The following is a 24,435-nucleotide window of genomic DNA, read 5'->3' on the forward strand; positions in this document are numbered from 1 at the left end:
GGTGCAAGGGGGATGTCAGAGGTAAGTTTTTCGCACAGTGAGTGGTAGAGGTGTAGAATGCACTGCCAGTGAAGGTGGTAGAGGCGGATACAATTGGATCTTTTAAGAGCCTCCTAGGTACATGGTGTTTAGAAAATTAGAAGGCTATGTGATAGGGAAATTCTAGGCAGTTTCTAGAGTAGGTTGCATGGTTGGCACAACATTGTGAGTCAAAGGGCCTGTAACGTGTTGTAGATTTCTATGTTCTATATTTGAATTCTTATTAAATGTGAATATAAAATAATGTAAATCTAATTAACACATTCATTTACATTTAAAATCAATTAATATATTTAAACATATTGGTTACTGGAGGCCTGGATAGACTGGACTTGGGGAAGATGCTACTATTAGTAGGAAAGTCTAGAACTCAAGTGCACCGCCTTGGAAGTCAGGGACACCTTCAAAAAGCAATGCCTCAAAAAGGTGTCATCTGTCGTTAAGGACCCCCATCACCCAGGACATGACTTTTTCATTGCTACCATCAAGGAGGAGGTACAGGAACCTGAAAATACACACTCAGGAACAGCTTCTTCTCCTCTGCTATCAGATTTCTGAAAGGGCAATGAACCCATGAATATTATCTCACTGTTTTTCTTTGTTTTTGTTCTCTTTTTGCACTACTTATTTAATTTATTGTTTCTTTTTATATATTGCACTGTACCGTTGTTGCAAAACAGCATAATTCACTATGTAAGTTTTCGCAAATAAAATGCTGTGAAACAATTCATTTATTTTCCTCCAAACACAGAAACATAACACACTGTAAAATATTTTCCCAATTACATTATCACAGTAGGCCAACCTCTTAAGGTGAGCCCCAACTCAATGTCAGTGGTTGCGAATAATGCATGTTTCCACCAATTACATTACCCTACATAGCCCTCCCCCCCCCCGGAATTCACTAAAACTGGCATCCTGAGCCTTTACAGAGCTCGGCCAAGCAGCCCAGCTTGGGCCCTGGGTTCAATGGGTGGAGGAACTGCGGATGCTGTTGGCTCATCCAGAGGTGCGTTGACACATTCATGATTATGTTGTGACGCCAGGGGTATGGTAGTTGATGCACCATCAATAACTCTCTCTGAGACGTGAAGGCAAGATATCGGCTTTTATTGACTGGAAGAAAGAACAAGCTGTAGTTGACCACCATACTACATCCTGGAGACTGAGGGCCGGGCTCAGGCCTCAATTGTCTTTATACCGGGGTCTGTGGGAGGAGCCACGGTCAGTGGGAGGGGCCACAGGAGCAGCCAGCAGGGGGTGTGTCCAGACAGGTATATGTATTTCACCGCAGTAGTAGAATCCTTCAAATCTGGTGGGCTGCCTTAGGGCAGTCTGCTGAAATACATTCAGGTTTACCCCTCCTATCTGTGATAAATGTCTTTTTTCTCCATTCCAAAATGCAGAACAGGCCATTGTAAGGGGACCTAAGGAGATGTTGCTGTGTATCATGGTGGACTAAAACAAACAAGGTGGAATATAGGTCAACAGGAATCCAAGAGTGCTGTAGGCCATGATGGGAGGTAGGAACAGGAGGAAAGGAATTGAATTTACTGAGAAGGGTGGGACAATGTTGAAAGGTTGACCGGGCAGTTGTGGCATCAGGAATAAAATCACCTGGTACTCGTAATGGCTGACTGTATACCAGTTCAGCCACAGACAATTGCACCTCTTTAGGAGCTGTTCTGAGCCCCGGCAGGACACGCAGGAGATGATCATCCATCAGGAAACCTCTCAAAGCAGCCTTTGAGCTCACATAGGCCATTGAACTGTGGGTGACCTGCCGTGGTGTAATGTAGTCTAATGCTGAGATTCTGATTGCAGGCCCTGGGTCCGATGTGAATTGTGGATGGTGGTCAGAGGAAATATCAGATGGGGTGCCAGGTGCTAATGAACGCCTGAGCCGTGTTTGTGGCCTTAGTTGATGTTAAAGGAATGATCTCTATGCACCTGGTGGTTTGGTCCCCCATGGCAAAGAGGTGTGTGAAACCATGGGGGGGGGGGGGGGGGAAGGTCCACATTGACATTGTCAAACCATCGCTCAGAGACCATGAACGGTGGCAATGGTGCCTGAACGTGACGGTTAATTTTTGACTGCTGGCACTCCACATAGGCTGCAGTCCAGTCAAGTACATCCTTTAGAAAAGCTGCAGCACACAAACTTTAGTGCAACCAGGTTCTGTGAGGCCTTCTGGCCCAGATGTGAGAGGCCACGCATGGAGTTAAAAGCAGTCCACCTCTAGGATGTAGGCACTGTGGGATGAGAGTGACCAGTGAGACATCACACAAGAGAGAAACTCCGGCTTCCCCAGACTTAATGTCAGCCAAACACAGGCCCGTGACTGCAGTTCAGTAAGCCTGGACCTCCGGTTCAGTAGCTTGGTTGGCTGCCATGCCGGCATAGTCAACTCCTATGTGAATAGCTCAATGGCTGGGTGTGAGAGGCAATCAGCTACGGCATTATTTTTCCCCTTGATATGTTGTATATTCATTGTGAACTTGGATATGTAGGCCCGGTGGCATTGCTGCTGTGCAGACCAAGGTTCTGATAGTTTGGCCATTGCATGCACACAGGGTTTGTGGTCAACGACTGCTGTAAAATGGCGACCCTCTAGAAGAAAATTAAAATGGTGAACAGCCAGATAGAGACAGAGAAGCTCACGGTCAAACGTGCTGTACTTCCTTTCGGAGAGATGGCACTGGCGGCTGAAGAAGCTGAGCAGCTGCCATGTGCCTCCAACCAACTGTTCATGCACGGTACCCAAAGCATAGTCTGAAGCACCAGTAGTAATGCCTATAGGTATGTTGGGGAGCAGGTGCACCAGTAGAGTCACATTGGAAAGAGCTTATCTGGTGTCATCAAGTGCCCTGGTCATGTCTGTTGATCAGTCAAGCATGTGATTGGGGGTGTTGCCTTTAAGGGCATTATACAGGGGAGCATAAGTTCATCAGCTCGCGGAATGAAGCAGGATTAAAATTTACCATACCTAAAAACCCCTGTAGTTTTTTAGTACTGCAGAGCAGTAGGAAGATGCAATGGCTGAGTCCATCACAACCAAACAGGCATTTAGCAGGGTTAAGTATCAACCCTTGTGTCCTTAAGCTTTTGAAAAGTGTGTGGAGATGAGATACATATTTGGATTTGGATGCACTGGTGACAAGTATGTCATCCAGGTAAACAAAAAGGAAGTCTAAGTCTTTCAATACAGAGTCCATCAGCCGGAAAGTCTGTGTTGCATTTTTCAGCCCAAAAGACGTGCACTGAAACTCAAATAGCCAAATAGGTTATTACAGCTATCTTGGGAATGTCCTCTGAACATACAGGCACCTGATGGTAGCCCCAAACTAAATCAGCTTTAGAAAAGTGAATTTTATGAAAAATCTTGGCTACATGGAAATGCGTAATGATTGGGGGTGGTGATCTCGTTAAGGTGTCAGTAATCACCACATGGGTAATAATCACCATCAGACTTAGAGACCACTTGGAGGGGTGAAGCCCAGGGGCTATTCAACCAGTGTACAATGCCAAGTCATGCCATGTTGGCAAAGTCAGCCTTTGAGGCACCAGCTTTTCTGGGTGCAGTCTATGTGTGCCGGCATGGACTGGCAGGCCAGTTGTGGGAATTTGGTGCTCGACCCCATGCTTTGTGACTGCAGTTGAGAATGTGGACTTAGTAAGGTTTAAGAATTTGCCCAGCAGTCAAGTAAACTCACATGTGGTGATGCATGTGCTTGACAGAGTCATTGAGGGTAACTTACTGGGGGAGCAGGGTAATGATACCAAAGTCCTTAACATCCAAAAGCGGATAGTTCTTAAGATCGACTAACAGTCCTTGGGCACAGAGGGCATCTGCACTGAGAAGAGGTCTAGCCATTTTAGCCAGGATGAAGACCCATGTGGAATGTCGCCCACTGAAGTAGATCATCACCCAATTTGTCCTGTAAGTCTGGATCCTGCTGCTGTTGGTGGCCTCCAGAGAGGTTTTGTCACTTTTTACCTCCTTATCAATAGGTGATGCTGGCAGCACACTCACTTGAGCACAAGCGTCACACAGGAAATGTCGCCCTCAATAGTGTCTGTAATGAACAGTAGACATCCCTGGCAGCTAATGTCCCAGTGCACTGGCACTATTAAAGGCACAAGGTGGTCAGCAGCTCTTAGCATTTGTATCAAAGTGAGTGTGGTAAAAGCATAGACCTGCCATGTTCTGTTTCACAGCCGCAGGCATGCTTATGATGGAGGCTTCATAACCAGTATTATTGAAACAGAGAAAGGAGGAGGAATTATGTACCTCTGCCTGGCTGTGTATAGACTAGCAGCCATCTTAGCAAGCTCCCAGTAGTCCTTCACAGGGGCATTAGTGAGGTCTATGTGAACTTGATCAGGCTTTTGCTGCGTGAGGAGTGTTTTAAAAATAAAACAAGGATGGTGATTTCCCAGGGGAGACAGCATGTGGTCCGTTAGCTCCAAAGGCCTGGCATTTCCCACAGCAACTGTTCGCTGTGCTCAGACGCCGATAGTCCAAAAGATTGTAAAAGGTGAGTTGTCAGTGATCGGTATTTATTGTTTTCAGGTTGGTGTTCTAGTAGACTCACCACTCTCACAGCCATGGATTTGCTGAGCAACACTACCACATAGTAAAATCTGGTGTTGTCCACAGAGATTTCTCGCTGCATAAATTGGACCTTGGTTTGTAGAAAGTAAGCATGGCATTTTGCTCCCAAAACTCTGGCAGTTTCAAAGCGGCTGCAATGTCCACCATGTTCAATAATTGTGGAATCCTTCTAGAGCATAATGCCCTCCAAGTTCAGAAGCTAAAGCACGGTAAAATCTTTATGTAATTACATCATCCTGCCAGACCAGCCTCATAAAATGAACCCCAACTCTATGTGGTGGTTGTAAGTTATGTACGTTTTCACCAATTACCTTACCCTACATCATGTCATATCAAAAGTTCAAAGTACATTTATTTTCAAAGTATGTATACATTATACAACCCTGAGATCTCTCTCCTAGCATGCAGCCATGAAACAAAGATACCCAAAACCAAACCCCATATATATGAAGAAAATACTGTCTAACTCTCAATGTGCAGAAAATAAAAAAATGCAAGAAAATAAAAGTATAAAATAATCCATAAAAAGGACTGTCAAACACCCAATGTGCAATGAAAAAGCATCACGCATACGGTAACTGCAAGCAAATACTGTTTCTGAACTGAAGTCCGCAATAGAGTCGGAGATGCATAGTTCAGCGCAGAGCTGAGTTATGTCATGGAATTGCGATCTGAACCATCTCGTACTTTGCCTCAGGCCCTGACACCTTGACCTTTTCAATCTGGGCTGGCGCTTAACTTCCCATCTAAACATCAGGTTCTGCCGCTTCGAGCTGCAATCTGAATTAGCTTATTCCTTGCCACCCTGACCTGTTCAATCTGGCTTGGCGCTTAAATCTCTGTCCGAACAATGGCTTCTGCTGCTTGGATATGCTGGACTTCGTCACCTTGATTCAGCCTGTAAATCTCCGTCTGAACATCGTATTCAGTTATATTGATATACTCTGGGGCCAGGACCCCATGGCTTCGATTTGGCCTGTGTCCAACTTCTCATGCTCTTCCACCTCACAGTGATGAGCTCATCACCTCGCCTTGACTTGGTTCTGCCACGCTGAATTGCTTCCAAGTCCAAAGGGAAGTTACAGACTATTACTTGCGATGATCATTTGTCAGAAAAAGTTGATTAACAAAGTACTTAATTGCTATCCTTATTTTGTTACACACTCCAGTGATATTAATTCTGATTCCAAGAAGCCTTCAAAACTGAGATGAGGAGGAATTCCTTCTGCAGCCAGTGGATGGTAGAACTTGTTGCCACAGAGAGCTGTAGAGGACAAGACATTGGGTATATGTAAAGCAAAAATTGATATATTCTTGATTGGTAAGGGGGGAGGGGTAAGGGTCATGAAGAGAAAACATATGAATGAATGTTGTAGAAAAACATCAGCTATGATTGAATGCCAGAGCAGACCTTATGGGCTGAATGGCCTAATTCTTCTATATCTTATAGTCTTATTAACATTTCTAAGTTGTATAGCAATGAAATACACTTTTTACATATTTAGAAAATAGATCCCAAAGCAACACACACAAAATGCTGGAGGAACTCATCAGGTCAAGCAGCATCTATGGAGATGAATAAATAGTCAACATTTTGGACCAGGACCCTACTTCAGGACTGCAAGTTTCCCACTGAGCCTTTTCTGGTCTCAAGTCAGTAAAGTGTATATTAATGTCCATTCTGAGATCACATTTTGAAATTAATTCCAAACGCTAACAAGCCACACAATTCTATGATGTTTTCTCTATTTCATTTATGATTATCCATAAAAATTCAGATAAGGCTAATCATATTGTGCAAAACGGATGTTGAAATATGAAGACAGATTACCTTCACGACTGATCTACCACAGATTAGTGAGAGATGGAGTCATTGTAAGGGCAACAGCTATATAATGCTACCTGCAACACGTGCAAACCTTGGGAGGTGCAACGGTGTCAAAAGATTGTCAGGTTCAAGTTGTGTAAAACTTTCTCAACAGAATAGCGTCCAACTGGTGTAATAGGTGTGACTTCAATAATTATCCCTTTGGTCAATGCCTCTTGTATTTTAACCCCTTTAGCTGGACAACTTGATTGATGAACTGCGAGTTTCTCTGAAAAAGCACAATAGTCAGCTCAGCAAACTTAGGCCGCTATTACAAGCTGAAAAGGGGCATTACAGCGGCTTTGTGGACCAGCATATTAATACGCTTTCAGCAAGCAGCATGCTCTCAAAAGGACTGCAGATAAAAGTGGGTACCATTCATCTTGTTTTTATCTGTACACATAAGTTCTGTTTTCTTTTAAAATTAGGTTGGTACATATACCTATGCAGTTTTTTTGAAGCATCATTAATGTATTTATGTCTGTCATTACTTGAACTGATGCACTGCCATTGACACATTTATACACATTAAATGTGTATTTAACATTTACATATATAACATATATAGGAGCAGAATTAGGCCATTTGGCCCATTGACTCTGTTCCACCATTTCACCATGGCTGATCCATTTCCCTCTCAGTCCCAACCTCCTGCCTCCTCTCCATACCCCTTCATGCCCTGACTAATCAAGAATCTATAAACCTCTGTCTTAAATATACCCAATGACTCGGACTCCATAACGGCCTGTGGCAAAGAATTCTACAGATTCACCACTCCCTGGCTAAAGAGATTACTCTTCATCTCCATTCTAAATGGACACCCCTCTATTCTGAGGCTGTGCCCTCTGGTTTTAGACTTCCCCACCATATGAAACATCGTCTCCACATCCACTCTATCGAGACCTTTCAACATTCTATAGGTTTCAATGAGATCCTCCTCATTCTTCTGAATTCCAGTGAGTACAGGCCCAGAGCTCCTCATATGGCAAGCCTTTCAATTCTAGAATTATTTTTGTGAACCTCCTTTGAACCCTCTCCAGTTTTAATACATTCTTTCTTGGATAAGTGGCCCAAAACTGCTCACAATACATCTCATTACTCAGGATCTCCAGTAAAATAATCATTATAGTTAGGCAAATACAGCAGATATTTTTGAATAAAGCAAAATCCCATAAATCTTTAAGTACGAGATAAAACATATCCCGTCTTCTACCTGTCATGATTATTCCACTATTGCTATTTGATTATTTTTTACACTACTTCAGAATACATTGACCCCTTTGTACTGTTCTGCCATTTTACAATGTTTACTGTATCTTTTATTGTATTTATTATTACTATGCAGAAAAATACGATTTCATTGCATCATGATAATAATTTAATCTAATATAATCTAATCCAGTCCAATCCAATCTAATCTAATTGGTCCTCAGCCACCTCTTGTGCCATGATGAGGCTGTCCTCAGGATGGAGAGCAACACCTTATATTCCGTTTGTGTAGCCTCCAACCTGATGGCATGAATATCGATTTCTCCTTTTGGGAAAAATGTTTTTCCTCCTCCGCCTTCTTATCCTTTCTCCAATCTGGCCTCTTATCTCTCCCCACCTACGTTTCACCTCTCCTGGGTCCTCTTCTCCTTCCCTTTCTCCTATGGTCCTCTCTCATCTCCTATCAGATTCCTTCCTCTCCAGTCCTTAATCTTTCCAACACACCTAGCTTCACCTATCATGTTCCAGTTGTCCTTCATACCTTTTCCCTTTCTTTTCAGTCCTGCAGAAGGGTCTCAGCCCAAAACCTTGACTGTTTATTCATTTCCATAGATGCTGGCTGAACTCCTCTAGCATTTTTTGTATGTTGCATATGCATACTTTCTCATGTTTATAATCTAATAGCCTGCTATCAATTAATTGAATGACCAAACTATTTATTTATTTAGAAATATAGCAGAGAACAGGCCCTTTCAGTTCAACCAGTCGTGCTACCCTACAACCCATCTATTCAGCCCTAGACTAAGCGCAGGACAATTTACCATGACCAATTAGAAAAATAAATTGATTCTGCTTTTGTTGTGGCAATTAGTTGCATAAAATCATCGTTAATGTATTTAGTTCTGATGCTGTTAATTTTGCAGAATCTGGTCAAGTGTTAATACCTGCAATTAAATTCTATTTCCAAAAGACCTCGAGCTGCATCTGCACAGATGGCTTGCAAAACAAAGTTCTTTCAGTCCCTCAGTACATGTGACAATAATAAACCAACTTACCAGTTTTCCTGACATTAGTTAGTTAGTCCTGACGAAAAGTCTCGGCCCGAAATGTTGACAGTGCTTCTCCTTATAGATGCTGCTTGGCCTGCTGTGTTCCACCAGCATTTTGTGTGTGTTACCAGTTTTCCCAATGATTTTTTGTCCCTTTATTGAGTTTAAATGATTATTTAATTTCAATAATTGGTAGTGTAACACTATAACATCACTAGCAATCATTAACCAGGTTCAATTCCCACCTCGTTCTGGAAGAAGTTTGTATGTTCTCCGTGTAACTACATGGGTTTCCTCCTGATGCTCTGGATTCCTCTCAAATCCCAAAAGCGTACGGGTTAGGGTAAGTAGGTTGTGGTGGCGGAAGTGGGGTGGCTTTTGTGGGCTGCCCTCAACACAATTCTCAGACTGTGTTGATCATTGATGTAAAACCACACCTTTCATTGTAAAAACACGAGAAATTCTGCGGATGCTGGAAGTCAAAGCAGCACACACAAAGTGCTAGAGGAACTCAGCAGGCCAGGCAGCATATGTGCAGAGGAAGAAACAGGTGACATTTTGGGCCGAGACCCTTCTTCCGGACTGGAAAGGAAGGGGAAAGATGTTAGAGTACAAAGGTGGGGGGAGGGGGAGGAGGATCGCTGGAAGGTAATTGGTGAAGCCAGGTGGGTGGGAAGATGAAAGGGCCAGAGAGGAAGGAATCTGATAGGAGAGGAGAGTGGACTATAGGAGAAAGGGAAGGAGGATGGAATCCAGGCAGGTGGGAAGAGGTAAGGGGTCAGAGTGGGGAATAGAGGGGGGGGGGGGAATATACATTCAATGTATTGATGTACATGTGACAAATAACGTTAGTCATATTTTTCCTTTTAATGGTCTGACAGTTTCAGTTCTGCTATTTAATTGTCCTTTTGGCTGTGAATTACTGAGGATTAAATCTTCTGCGTCCTTCGGAGTTGTGAGCACTGACTCAGAGAAAGTTCATTGTAATGCGCTTTGAATGCAAAACAAACATACAAATAGTCATCAGTTGTCATTGCTAGTCTAAAGTGATGCTCCTTCCTCTCTGTATGTCACCCAGTGGAAAATATCGCATTACTAATCCCTTCTGGATTAAGTTCGGCTTTGAATTTGTTTAAAATGTCACCTTTTGTTAAGAAGGTCCTGGAAGTGATGTAGTGGGCCTTGTAAAGGTTTGTCCTAAGCGGCTGCTTCACTGGAGTTTATTCAACATTCAAAATGGTTTAATGTCATTTCCAGTTCACAAGTGTAAAGGAGAATGAAGTAATCATTACTCCGGATCTGGTGCTCCTCAAAAAACACAATTAGATAAGAAACACAAAAATAAAAAAAACGATAAATATAAATACATAATAGCTTACATACACAGATTGATGGTATGTCCATTAAGTGGCACTAGGCACAGGAGTGTCTGTAGATAAGGTGACTCTAACAGGAAATGATAAAGTAGTAGCGGTTGGGGGTGTGGAGGGGTGGGTTAGTAAGGTGTTTATCAGTCTTACTGCTTGTCAGGTTGTTTTTGAGACTGACAATTCAGGTGTGGACGCTACATAGTCTCCTCTCTGATGGGAGAGCGGCAAACAGTCCTTGTGTAGGATGGGTGGAATCCTTCATGGTGTCAGTGGCCCCCTTCCGGCATCTTTCTGAATATACGTCCTTGATGTCAGTTAGGCTGGTGCCGCTATTGACTGTTTCTGAAGATGCTCAATCAACTGCTGCAGAAAGGTCATCAAGTGAAAGGCTCACATTGGTCGCCAAAAACTTGTCAGAACTTGTCAAAAACTCAGTCTTTCAGTGCAACAGTGGCACAATGGTATAGCTCTTAGAATATTACAGTGCCAGCAATCATTGAGCAGGGTTCAGTTCCCACTGTTGTTGGTATAGAGTTTTACGTTCTCCCTGTGACCTCATGTATTTCCTCCAGGTGCTCTTGTTTCATCTCACGTTCCAAAGACATACAAGTTAGGGTTGCTGAGTTGTGCGCAAGAACATAAGAAGTAGGAGCAGGAGTAGGCCATCTGGCCCATCGAGCCTGCCCCACCATTCAATAAGATCATGGCTGATCTGACCATGGACTCATCTCCACCTACCTGCCTTTTCCCCATAACCTATAATTCCCCTACTATACAAAAAGCATTTTGACACTTTCGGCTGCCCCAAGCGCATCCTTCGATTGTGTTGGTCGTTGATGCCAATGACACATTTTACTGTGTGTTTCAATGCTTCAATGTATATATGATAAATAAAGCTAATCTCTTTAACATACAAGATTCCAGTCTTTTATAACCAATACTTGTCAAGTATAGTTGCACATCATAAAGGCAGATACCGGAAATCCAGAGCAACACAGTCAAAACGCTGGAAGAACTCAGAAGGTCAGGCAACATCTGTGCAGAGGAATAAACATTTGGCGTGTCAGGCTGAAGTCCTTCATCAGGTGAGAAGATGAGGAAGCGAGGCAATACCGTGGGACTGAATGCTGTTGGAGTAATGGTGAATGAAATGATAAGGGTGCAGAGAGACAGCTGCCCCAAATGTACCACTTGTATCTTTAAATATGGTTAAAATGATGAGAGTCCAGAGGAGGTTCATGAGAGTGCGCCCAGGAATGAAAGGGTTAATGTACGAAAATCAAACCACAATCAAGAGAAAATCTGCAGGTGCTGGAAATCCAGGCAACACATACTAAATGCTGGAAGAACTCTGCAGGCCAGGCAGCATGGAAAACAGTACAGTTAGCGGTTTAATTGAAGAGGATGTTTCCTTTAGAGGGAGAGTCTAGGACCAGAGGGCACAGCCTCAAAATAAAAGGACACCATTTAGAACAGAGATGAGAAGGAATTTCTTTAGCCAGATGGTGGTGATTCTGTGGAATTCATTGCCCCAGGTGGCCGTGGAGGCCAAGTTATTGGGTATTTTTGAAACTGGGTTTGATAGGTTCTTGATTAGTCAGGGCAACAAAGGTTATTGGGGGAAGGCAGGAAAATGAGGTTGAAAATAAATCAGTCATGATGGAATGGCAAAACGGACTCAATGGGCTAAATGGCCTAATTCTGCTCCAATGTCTTATGGTCTAAAATTATCAGCATCTGGTTATGCAGCTTGAATAAAACATATTTTAATGGTGATATGTGGAAGTATTTCAGATTGTGTATCTTGCTCTGCAGAAAAAATTGTGCACAACTGATCTACTCGAGCAGGTGCCTGAGGAATAAGGCCTCAGGGAATGCTGAAGTATCTTCTTACTGCATTGAAATGCCTGGCTTTATTGAAGAGACAAAAGTGCAGTGGGGCTTGAACCCATGACCTTCTGACAGAGACAAGCACTACCAACTAGGTCAAGCCGCCACTTGTGGATAGATAGCTGAATTACTTTATGTAGCTAAGTGGTTATTTAGACTCAGTGCTCACTGAACAATGCGAGGGTTGATAACTCATTAACCCATGGTAAATTAGCTGTAGCATGCAGTCAATTAACGAAGACACGGGTAACGACGGAGTTCAAAAGCAGCTAAAACTGCCAGCATCACAAAATTCTGGAGGAACTCAGCAGGTCAGGTAGTATCTATGGAATTGAGAAAACAGTCGATGTTTTGGGCTGAGACCCTTCATCAGGGCATAAATGGAAGCATTTCTCCTGATGAAGTGTTCGGCCCGAAACGTCAACTGTTTATTCTTTTCCATAATTGGTGCCTGATTTGCTGATTTCCTTCAGCATTCTGTATGTGTTGCTCTGTATTTCCAGCAACTGCAGAATCTTCTGTGTTCATGAAAAAATGGCCACCATGCCAGTGAGAAAAATGTGAAAATAATAGCAGAGCCCAAGGAATTTATTTATTTAGATTTTATTTACAGATACAGCTTTGAACAGGCTCTTCCAACTTGAGCAATACCAGTCACCCAACTCACACTAGCCTAATAACAGGACAATTTACGATGACCAATTAACCTGTGAGCTGGTATGTCTTTGGACTATGGGAAGAAACCAGAGCACCCAGAGGAAACCTTTGCGCACACGGGAAGAGCGTAAAAATTCTTTATAGATGCTGCCAGAGTAGAACTCTGAACTCAGGAATGCCCTGAGCTGTAATAATTTTGCACTGACCATTATGCTACTGTGGCATCCCAAGAACATGCCCAGGGAACAGCATACTTTCCCCAGAAAAGATAAGTTCTCAACAGGGTTTAAAATTTGTTGGATGGTTTATAATGTACACTTGCTGTGTTCAAGCACTGCACTGATTTTTGTCCTGAAGACACTACCCACCCCATCAATCCCACCATCTCACCACTATTGAGGACATCTTTAAAAGGCAATGCCTCAGGAAGATGATGCCCATCATGAAAGACCTTCACCATCCAGGACATTCCCTCATCTCATTGCTATCATCTGGGAGGAGGTACAGGTGCCTGAAGGCACATGCTTAATGATTTAGGAACAGCTTAGACTATAAGACATAGGAGCAGAATTAGGCTATTCAGCCCTTCAAGCCTACTCTGCCATTCCATCAAGGCTGACCCCGGATCCCACTCAACCCCATACACCTGCCTTCTCAACATATCCTTTGATGCCCTGACCAATCCGTAAACTATCAACTTCCATCTTAAATAAAGGCACAGACTTGGCCTCCATTGCAAAGCATCTCCATCGGTGGCAGAGCATTCCACAGATTTACTACTCTCTGGCTAAAAAAATTCCTCCTTATCTCTGTCACCCCTCAATTTTGAGGCTGTGCCCTCTAGTTCTGGATACCCCCACCATAGGAGATATCCTCTCTGCATCCACCCTATCTAGTCCTTTCAAAATTCGGTAGGTTTCAATGTGATTTCCCCAGCATTCTTCAACATTCCAGTGAATACAGACCCTTTTCAGATAATGATTTCTTAATCATTCATGGACCCACGAATGCTATCTCACTATTTTTCCCTCTTTCTGCACTACTTATTTATTTTTATATATTCGTCTTGTAATTTGGAGTAAATTTATGTATTGCACAATTCTGCTGCTGCAAAACAATGAATTTCATGACAAGTTAACAAATTTCTTGTCACATGCCAGTGATAATAAACCTGATTCTGACTCTGAGTGCGAGATCCTATTTCATGCCCAACTTCAATGAATACTTTGGCAGATCAACACTGCCCATTCAGGATGGAAGATCACACTGCTAAGTTTATATCGCAACTTATTCAATAGCGTGTGGTGTGTGGGCAAGTAGATAGATAGATACTTTATTCATCCCCAAGGGGAAATTCAACATTTTTCCAGTGTCCCATACACTTATTGTAACAAAAACTAATTACATACAGTATTTAACTCAGTATAAATATGATATGCATCTAAAATCACCCTCCCAAAAAGCATTAATAAATAGCTTTTAAAAAGTTCTTAAACAGTTTACTGAAGTGCATTGAGTGGTAACTTAAGCTCAGTCCTAACCCCAGCACTTTAACATGTCTTGACCCTGGTGGTTGAATTGTAGAGCCGAATGGCATTGGGGACTAATGATCTCTTCATCCTGTCTGAGGAGCATTGCATTGACAGCGACCTGCCGCTGAAGCTGCTTCTCCGTCTCTGGGTGGTGCTGTGCAGAGGATGTTCAGGGTTTTCCATGATTGACCGTAGCCTACTCAGCGCCCTCCACTCTGCCACTGATGACATACTCTCCAGTTCTGTGCCCACGACAGAGCCCGCCTTCCTTAGCAGCTTATTAAGACGTGAGGCGTCCCTCTTCTTAATGCTGCCTCCCCAGCACGCCACCACAAAGAAGAGGGCGCTCTCCACAACTGACCGATAGAACATCTTCAGCATCTCACTACAAACATTGAATGACGCCAGCCTTCTGAGGAAGTACAGTCGACTCTGTGCTTTCCTGCACAGGGCATCTGTGTTGGCAGTCCAGTCTAGCTTCTCGTCTAACTGCACTCCCAGATACTTGTAGGTCTTAACCTGCTCCACACATTCTCCATTAATGATCACTGGCTCCATATGAGGCCTAGGTCTCCTAAAGTCCACCACCATCTCCTTGGTCTTGGTGATATTGAGACACAGGTAGTTTGAGTTGCAGTCCTGTATCAGTTTCCTATACTCTTCCTCCTGACCATTCCTGACACACCCCACTATGGCCGTGTCATCAGCGAACTTCTGCACATGGCAGGACTCCAAGTTATATTGGAAGTCTGATGTGTACAGGGTGAACAGGACCGGAGAGAGCACGATCCCCTGCGGCGCTCCTGTGCTGCTGACCACTGTGTCAGACCTACAGATTCCCAACCGCACATACTGAGGTCTGTCTGTCAAGTAGTCCGTTATCCAAGCCACCATGTGTGAGTCTACTCCCATCTCCGTTAGTTTGTGCCTTAAGATCCTGGGCTGGATGGTGTTAAAGGCACTAGAGAAGTCCAGGAATGTAATCCTCAATGCACCACTGACCCTGTCCAGGTGAGAGAGGTTAAGGCGTTGGACTAGCAATCTGAAGGCCATGAGTTTGAACCCCAACTGAGGCAGCGTGTTGTGTCCTTCAGCAAGGCACTTAACCACACCCAGCTGAAAATGGGTACCGGCAAAATGCTGGGGGTTAACCTCGCGATAGACTGGTGTCCTATCCGGGGGGGGGGGGAGGGTGGTAGGTGGGGTAGTCTCGTACTCTCAGTTGCTTCACGCCACAGAAATTGGCATCAGCACCGGCCTGATGAACCTATAAGGCTCGGGACAGACTTTTTTTCTAACTTTATTCATGCACACAGATAGTGGGAATTGAACCCAGATTACTGTGCTATAATGTTCTATGTTCTATTTAGCATTACAATATCCTTCACCTAATAAAGCAGATAAATTCTCCAACTCATCACGGGCAATGCTAATGGAAGGTAAATTGTAGAGAGGATACATAAGAAACTACAGGTGCTGGAATTGGACCACACATGATGCTGGAGGAATTCAGCAGGTCTATGGAGAGAAATGGACAGTTGACTGGATTCATGAAGGGCCTCGTTGCAAACCTATCTGGAAGCATGAAATCAAATCCGTTTGAAGGGTCTTGTCCTGAAATGATTACTGTCCATTTCCCTCTGTAGATGCTGCTTGGCTCTTACTATCTCCAGGTTTTTGTATGTTCTTCCAAATTAGAGAGAAGGAAGTCACAGAGTAACCTGAGCCTGCTTCACCATCAACACTACTCATCCACTTCAGCTCCGTTTGCCTTGATGTTGTCAACTAGAGAAAGATTAGCTTTATTTGTCACTCATACATCGAAACATACTGTGAAATGCTTCATTTGTGTCAAATCAAATTAGTGAGGACTGTGTTGGGGTTGGCCCCACAAAAGTTCACCACATTTTTACGCCAACATAGCATGCCCACAACTCACTAACCTTAACCTTAACCATAAGTGATTAGAATGTGGGTGGAAACCCACGTGGTCACAGGGCCAATGTACTGCACAAACTCCTTACAGACAGCAGCAGGAATCGAGCCCCAGCTGGTGATCGCTGGCAATGTAGAGCAATTGTGCTAACTGCTTTGCGACCTTGCCTCCACAAATTAAGATACTGTTCATTTATTGAATGAAAATCTATTAAAAGTGAGAAGATCAGAGACCTACAGGCTAATGAATAATCTATCTACAAGAGGTATTATCGGTCAGTTCTAAATTTTATAGAGCACTATTCTTAAATGTTAGATTTATAATGAAGCATTGTCTACCCTTTCAAGATTCAGTCTTCAATCAAAATTACTGAAACAAATTATCTGCATTTAAAACAAGAGATTCTGCAGATGCTGGAAATCCAGAGTAACACACTCAAAATGCTGGAGGTCAACAGGTCAGGCAGGATCTATGGAAAGGAAATAAACTGTCAACATTTCAGGCTGAGGCTCTACATCATGAGTTCCTCCAGCATTTTGTACGGGGTAGCTGCGTATAATCTTACAGATGTTGTAGGAACCCACAGTGTATACATTGGCTACCGCTGTTCCCTAAAAACAAAAACACTTCTGAAGAGTACCTCTCTGGCTGTTACAATTTGACAGAGGGCTGAGGAGGGTAGGTTGAGCAAGCTATGGCTTTATCATTTAGAGTGAAGGAGGATGAGAGATGACTTTTTAGAGATGTACAAGGTGATAAGAAGCATAGATGAAATGGACAGGCAGATACTTTTTCCCAGGGCAAAAAGACTAATATGAGGGTGCATAATTTGAAGGTGATTGAACAGAAGTATGGGGCGGGGGGAGGGGAGATGTCAGAGGTAAGTGTCCACCACAGAGAGTGGCGGACGCATGTTCACAGTTCAAAGTTCAAATTAAATTATATTATCAGAGTACAAATATGTCAGCACATACATCCATGAGATTCATTTTCCTGTGGACATACTCTGAAAATCTACAGAATAGTAACTGTAAACAGGATCAATGAAAGATCAAGTAGAGCAGAGAAAACAACAACTGTGCAAATGCAAATATAAATAAATATCAATAAATAAAGAGAACATGAAATAACAAGATGAAGAGTCCTGGAAGTGAGATACTTGGTTATGGGAATATCTCAATAGATGAGTGTACTTATCCTCTGTTGTTCAAAAGTCTGATGGTTGAGGGCCAGTAATTAGTTTTGAACCTGTTGGAGTGAGTCCTGAGATACTTGTGTCTTCTACCCAATGGCAGCAGCTGGAGAGGAGGTAGAAGCAAATATAGTAGGAGCATTTAAATGACTCATTGGTAGGTATTTGGAAGATAGAAAATGGAGGCCTGTGTAGGAGAAAAATGTCAGATTGAAATTAGAGTTGGGTAGAAGGCGGGCACAACTTCATGGGCCAAAGGGCCTGTACTATGTTGTAATATTCTATGTTCTATGTTCCATGTTCTAGATGAAAAATGTACAATAATTGAAGTGTACAATATGTACAATAATTATAGTGAGAAATATTCAAATTGTTGAGGTGAATGATAGTGTAATGAGTTCTTTGGGCTTGTGTGGGGCACTGGAGGGCATTGGGCTCTCAGGATTTTTAGAGCACCTGAGCTGTTTAATTGTTGTTTAACGAGAGTGATTAATCTTTTAGATTTCCTTGTGTTTTTCTTCAGAGACTTGCTCTTTGTAATGTGGTCTCCTGATGGTTTAATTTAAACTTGATAAGTTTATTTTGATAAGCTTGGGGATTCCGTGTTACTTGTATTATTTAAGCGGATGCCCGGTTAGCTCTGATCGCGGAGTCCTAGTTTTGAGAATGTTATGACTCGCGGTGTTGATCAGCCAAGCCACTCTGTTGGAATTCTTATGATTAAACCCTGGTTGCTGTCTTTACATTGAAGTCTGCCTTCCCTCTGCACTTAGGTTCCGAAATTGCCAGCGCACGTCGTGACAGATAGTGAGAAACATATCATTTGAATTATAGTGGTACCTTATCATATAAAAAAGCACTCCACAAAATGACAGACTAAAGTAGTTTATTAACTGAGGTGCAGACAATAACATCTGTTTTTGGTTTGTTTTCTAGGTGTATCGAAATGGCTGGAACACTGGAGAGGTTTCCATGTTTATTAACATGAAAACAATTGAAAAAGATTCTGGCAATAACAAATTAAATATGGATCGGGTAAGGTACCTTTTACTAAATAAAAATATTGCAATAATGGTAGTTATTAATGGTAGTAATAATGGTAGGTAATGGTAGTTAAATAAAATAAAACAAGGAACACAGATCTTGATCTGAACTTATAGTTCAGGAAACTGATGGTAATTGTGCAATTGGTCCATTTGTAACCAGTAATTTGGTAGAAAGCTAATGTTCCAATTACTTTAAAATTGTTCTCTTTACAAAGAATCATTTATCCACTTTTGTTATCTGATTGTCCACCACTGCAGTTTGTTTGATCGTCACTAATCCAACCTGATCCAACTACATTGACGCCATGGGCATGAAAACACACCAGTGCCTCTATTTCCCCAGGAGGCTAAAGAATTTTGGAATGTCTCCTTTAACTCTCACCAATTTATATCGATGCACCATAGAAAGCATCCTCTCCAGATGCATCACTGCTTTGTGTGGCAACTGCTCTGCCTGTGACTGCAGGAAACTGCAGAAAGTTGTGGACTCAGCTCAGAATATCACAGCAAACAACCTCCCATCCATGACCTCTGCCTACACTTCTCACTGCCTCAGTAAAGCAGCTAGAATGATCAAAGACACCACCCACCCCATTGACACTTGCTGTTCTTCCTCTTCCAACAGGCAAAAGTTAATAAAATCTGAAAACACATAGTACAGGCGCAAAGACTGTTCTATCTCATTGTATTAAGACTAATGAAAGCAGTGTGATAAGATGGACTCTTAACCTTACCATCTAGCTCACTGTGACCTTGCACCTTATTGCCTACCTGTATTATACTTTAATAAGCATGAGAAAGTCTGCAAATGCTGGAAATCTGGAGCAACACACAAAATGCTGGGGGATCTCAGCAGGTCAGGCAACATCTATGGAAATGAATATACAATTGGTGTTTCAGGACAAGATCCTTCATCAGGACTGGAAAGGAAAGGGGAAGAAGCCAGCATTAAAAAGGCGGGGGGGGGAATGGGAAGTAGGATAGCTAGAAGGTGATAGGTAAAGCCTGGTGGGTGGGAAAGGTAAAGGGCTGGAAAGGAAGGGATCTGATAGGAGATGAGAGTGGATCATAGGGGAACGGGAAGAAGGACAGGACTCAGGGGGAGGTGACAGGCAGATGAGAAATGCAAGCGACCAGAGTGGGGAATGAAAGAAGAGGGTAGGGAGAAATCAATATTCATGCCATCAGGTTGGAGGGTACCCAGACGGAATATAAGGTATTGCACTTTATCTGTACTGTTACGCTTTATTCTGCAACCTGTTATTGTTTTACCTTGTACTACCTCAATGCACTAGGTAATGAATTGACCTGTATGGATGGTGTGCATGACAGATTCTTCATTGTATCTCAGTAGATGTTATGATAATAATAAACCAATTTACCAATTTACAATATTCCACAGAAATCTTCAAGAACTCACATAGGCCAGATCCTTGTGAAATAATAAAAAACATATATTATCTGTTCTGTCAATGTCACCACATTTAAATTTGTGAGGTCTACACATGCAGGCACCTCACAGCCTCCACCCAACTAATAGGAGTTACCTGCCACTTATTTCTAATTAATCACCAGCAGCCTATTTAAACCCAGCTCACAGCCACAGTCCTTGTTAACTCATCAAACCTGCTGGACTTGGCCAGTTGTTCCGAGCCTCCAGTTAACTCATTGCCTGTTGTGTTTAGTATCAGTTCTCTGTTGTTTTGTGGCCCTCTTCATAGTTTGTATTTTACAGTCTATTATTAAAATTATTGCTTGTCACTAAAACATCTTCAAAGCTTTGTTTTTGGATAAAACTTCCTCTACGTCTTCTGGCAAAATTACCAATTCTTTAACATCTACCAGAAATGCTGCCTTGATAAATAATTGCAATGTGTTCAATCATTGTTGAAGTCCTATTAAGATTTTTAAATAACCAACTTACAGTTTCATTTGTTAAGCAATGAGAAAATGGAAAAGCAGTTTTAAGACCGAATTATTCAGATACATTGCTTGGAAGCCTACCATTGCTTTTTACATCCACTATATATGAGTGTTTTTATGTGAAGAAAAGACTTTTGATTGATACTTTGCCTTTCTTGCATAGTTGCTAAGACCATTAGACATAGGAGCAGAATTAGACTATTCAGCCCATTGAGCTTGCTCTGGCATTCCATTATGGCTGATTTATTATCCCTCTCAACCTCCTTCTCCTGCCTTCACCCTGTAATCTTAGACACTCTTAATAATTAAGAACCTGTCAACTTCCACTTTAAATATACCCAATGACTTGGCCTCCACAGTCTTCTGGCTAAAGAAATTCCTCCTCATCTCTGTTCAAATGGGATGGCCTTCTTCTCATGAGGCTGTGCCTCTGGTTCTAGACTCCCCCACCATAGGAAATGGAAACTCCCCCACTCTATCAAGGCCTTTCAAAATTAGATTGGTCTCTATGAGAATTAATACATTTTGAAGTTCTTTTGTTCCTCTCTTTCTTTGACATTTCATGTCATTACCATTATAAGACATCAAATAATTGACCTGTTGATGCTTTTAGTAATTAATGCACCATAACTTTTACATCTGTAGGCACCCAAAATCGGTCAAGAATTGTTCTCATAAACACAAGAGATCCTTCAGATGCTGGAAATCTAGAGAAATACACGCAAAATGCTGGAGGAACCCAACAGGCCAGGCAGTTATCTATGGAAATGAACAGACAGTCGACATGTTGGGCTGAGAAGCCTGAACTGTCTACTATTTATTCATTTCCATTGATGCTGCCTGACCTGCTGAGTTCCTCCAAAGTAGTTCTCTCTTGTTTTCACCCTCAATTCCAGCAAAGAAAGGAAAGCGAAGTCTTCCTACTCACCCTGTACTGAGGATCTGAGCTATAGGGAAAGGTTCAATAGGTTAGGACTTTATTCCCTGAGTGTAGGAGAATGAGGGGAGATATGACAGAGTTATACAAAGATTATGAGGGGTATAGATAGGGCAAATGCAAGCAGGAACTTTCCTCTGAGGTTGGGTGAGACTAGAACAAAGGTCATGGGTTAAAGGTGAAAGGTGAAATGTTTAAAGGGAACTTGAGGGGGAGTTTTTTCAGAGGGCGGTGAGAGTGTCAGACAAGCGGCCAGTGAGGTAAGTGTTTTAACATAGAGAATGATGAGCGTGTGAGATGTCCTGCTGGGAGAGGCAGACACATTATGGGCATTTAGAAAACTGTTATATTGCACATGGATGATAGAAAAATGGAGGGCTTTGTAGGTGTGAGGAGTTTTAGCACAGGGTAAATGGTAGGCACAACACTGTGGGCTGAAGGGTTTTAACAGTGCTGTACTGTTCTATGCCCTCTTCTCATTGCTACCATCAAGGAAGAGGTACAGGAGCATTTCTTTATGCAGTCCTGGGTAGGTCTGTAGTTTAGTTTTTGTGTTGGTTTACGTAGTTCAGTGTAGTTTTTGTATTGTTCATGTAGCACCATGGTCCTAAAAAACATTGTCTCATTTTTACTGTGTACTGTACCAGCAGTTATGGTCAAAATGACAATAAAAAGTGACTTGACTTGAAGACACACACTCAATGCTTCAGGAACAGCTTCTTCCTCTCCACCACCAGATTTCCAAATGGGCAATGAACCCATGAACACTTCCTCAGTATTTTTTCACCTCTCTTTTTGCACTACTTATTTAATTTATTTTCTAATGTATACTTCTTATTGTAATTTATTGTTTTTATGACTATGTATTGTACTGTACTGCTGCAATACAGCAAATTTCACTGCATAAGCCAGTGATATAAAACTTGATTCTGATTCTGGATTCTATGTTCCAAAAAATTTTTTTCCATCCTTTGTGGGGGTTCTGCTTCGAGCACTTGGGTAGATTCTAGTACTTTTAAGGACAATCAAACTGTTGCAGCAGACAAACTTAGGGTGTTAATGGTGGTGTCTCCCCTGCGTAGTCAACCATCACCCATCCTTTATTTGGGCAGTTGAACATTTCAGTTCCTCAATATCGTCTGGCATATGCCTACTGGTTTTGGAGGAAATCTGTGCTGGATAGGGACAACGACATGAACTGAGACTTTAGGAAACAAGGAGAGTGCAGGCAACCATGCAGTTCTGTGTCTGTGAACAGCACGGGAGCAAGGGTCAGAGCTAGTGGTTGTACTGTTGCACCCCCTGCTGGTAAAAATGCTGTGTTCCCTTCGGTTTCTAACAAGATAAACAATTCAAACATTTCACACTCCCCAAGCATTCATTTGAACTTAATTAATGTGTGTTAGATTTACAATTGTGCAGGATCTGTCACAGTTTTTTCACCTCAAGTCTTTTTTTCCTACGGTTCCACAACAGCTTCTTCAGCTAATTTGCCAAAGGCTGCAGTGCTCACCGGGATGCTATTCGTCAGGTCTTAACCTCAGTCCTACTCGGCTGTTTGATGAAAAGGGACACGAAATAAGAAATCCACTCTCTCTCAAAAATGGCCAGAAGGTTTGGGTATCTTACGGAGAGGAGTACAGGTAAATAATATGCTCGTTTCTTTCTGTGAACTTAGAGTGACCTTTTCTTTTGTATATGCTCTCTTCATGCTGCTGCCATCAGGATGGATCCTGTAGTCCCATGTCACCAAGTTCAAGAACAGTTATCACCCTTCAACCAACATCAAGGGGCTTATGGTCCCACATCAACAGGTTCAGGAACAGTTATCACTCTTCAACCAACATCAAGGGGCTTATGGTCCCACATCAACAGGTTCAGGAACAGTTATCACTCTTCAACCAACATCAAGGGGCTTATGGTCCCACATCAACAGGTTCAGGAACAGTTATCACTCTTCAACCAACATCAAGGGGCTTATGGTCCCACATTAACAGGTTCAGGAACAGTTATCACTCTTCAACCAACATCAAGGGGCTTATGGTCCCACATCAACAGGTTCAGGAACAGTTATCACTCTTCAACCAACATCAAGGGGCTTATGGTCCCACATCAACAGGTTCAGGAACAGTTATCACTCTTCAACCAACATCAAGGGGCTTATGGTCCCACATCAACAGGTTCAGGAACAGTTATCACTCTTCAACCAACATCAAGGGGCTTATGGTCCCACATCAACAGGTTCAGGAACAGTTATCACTCTTCAACCAACATCAAGGGGCTTATGGTCCCACATCAACAGGTTCAGGAACAGTTATCACTCTTTAACCAACATCAAGGGGCTTATGGTCCCACATCAACAGGCTCAGGAACAGTTATCACTCTTCAACCAACATCAAGGGGCTTATGGTCCCACATCAACAGGTTCAGGAACAGTTATCACTCTTCAACCAACATCAAGGGGCTTATGGTCCCACATCAACAGGTTCAGGAACAGTTATCACTCTTCAACCAACATCAAGGGGCTTATGGTCCCACATCAACAGGTTCAGGAACAGTTATTACAACAACCAGGAAGGAGCCTGTGGTTCCATACCACCAGGTTCTGAAACAGTTATTACCCTTCGACTATCAGGCTTCTGAACCAACATGCATAACTTCACTCACCTCAACATGGAACTGACGACCCAACCTATGGACTCACTTTCAAGGGCTATGTAACTCATGTCCTCAGTGTTTTTTTTATCTAACAATCATCTTCTGCATTTGCACAATTGTCTTTTGCTCATTGATAGTCAGTCTTTGTGTATAGCTGTCATTGATTCTGCTGAATTTCTTTGCTCTACTGTGAATGTCAACAAAAGTATAAACCCCAGGGTAGTATATATGGTGACATACATTCAGTGGCCACTTTATTAGGTACACCTGTTCACTAACACAAGTATCTAATCAGTTAATCATGTGGCAGCAACTCAATGTACAGAAGCATGCAGATGTAGTGAAGAAGTTTAGTTGTTGTTCAAAACAGACATCAGAATGTGAAGAAGTGTGATTTAATTGACTTTGCTTTTTTGAGATTATGTCTCCAGACCAAGGGTTCTCAATCTGGGGTCCTTGGTTATTGGTAAGGGTCCATGGCATTAAAAAGATTGGGAAGCCCTGATCAAGACAT

At 42.4% G+C, this 24,435-nt stretch overlaps 1 protein-coding gene across 9 annotated transcripts in view; it reads left to right on the top strand.

Moving 5' to 3' along the window:
* The window catches only part of LOC132397404 (doublecortin domain-containing protein 1-like), a 544,514-nt gene that overhangs the window by 226,026 nt on the left and 294,053 nt on the right, over positions 1 to 24,435 (top strand). For 7 of the 9 annotated variants that reach the window (XM_059976139.1, XM_059976134.1, XM_059976131.1 and 4 more), the window contains 3 exons: positions 6,719 to 6,889; positions 18,294 to 18,392; positions 22,740 to 22,906. In XM_059976139.1, coding sequence (XP_059832122.1) covers positions 6,719 to 6,889; positions 18,294 to 18,392; positions 22,740 to 22,906 — 437 coding nt within the window. The remainder of the gene's footprint in view (positions 1 to 6,718; positions 6,890 to 18,293; positions 18,393 to 22,739; positions 22,907 to 24,435) is intronic. The other 2 variants (XM_059976136.1, XM_059976137.1) reach the window with 1 other exon arrangement.

Source organism: Hypanus sabinus, chromosome 7, assembly GCF_030144855.1.
Source record: "Hypanus sabinus isolate sHypSab1 chromosome 7, sHypSab1.hap1, whole genome shotgun sequence".
Classification (NCBI taxonomy): domain Eukaryota; kingdom Metazoa; phylum Chordata; class Chondrichthyes; order Myliobatiformes; family Dasyatidae; genus Hypanus; species Hypanus sabinus.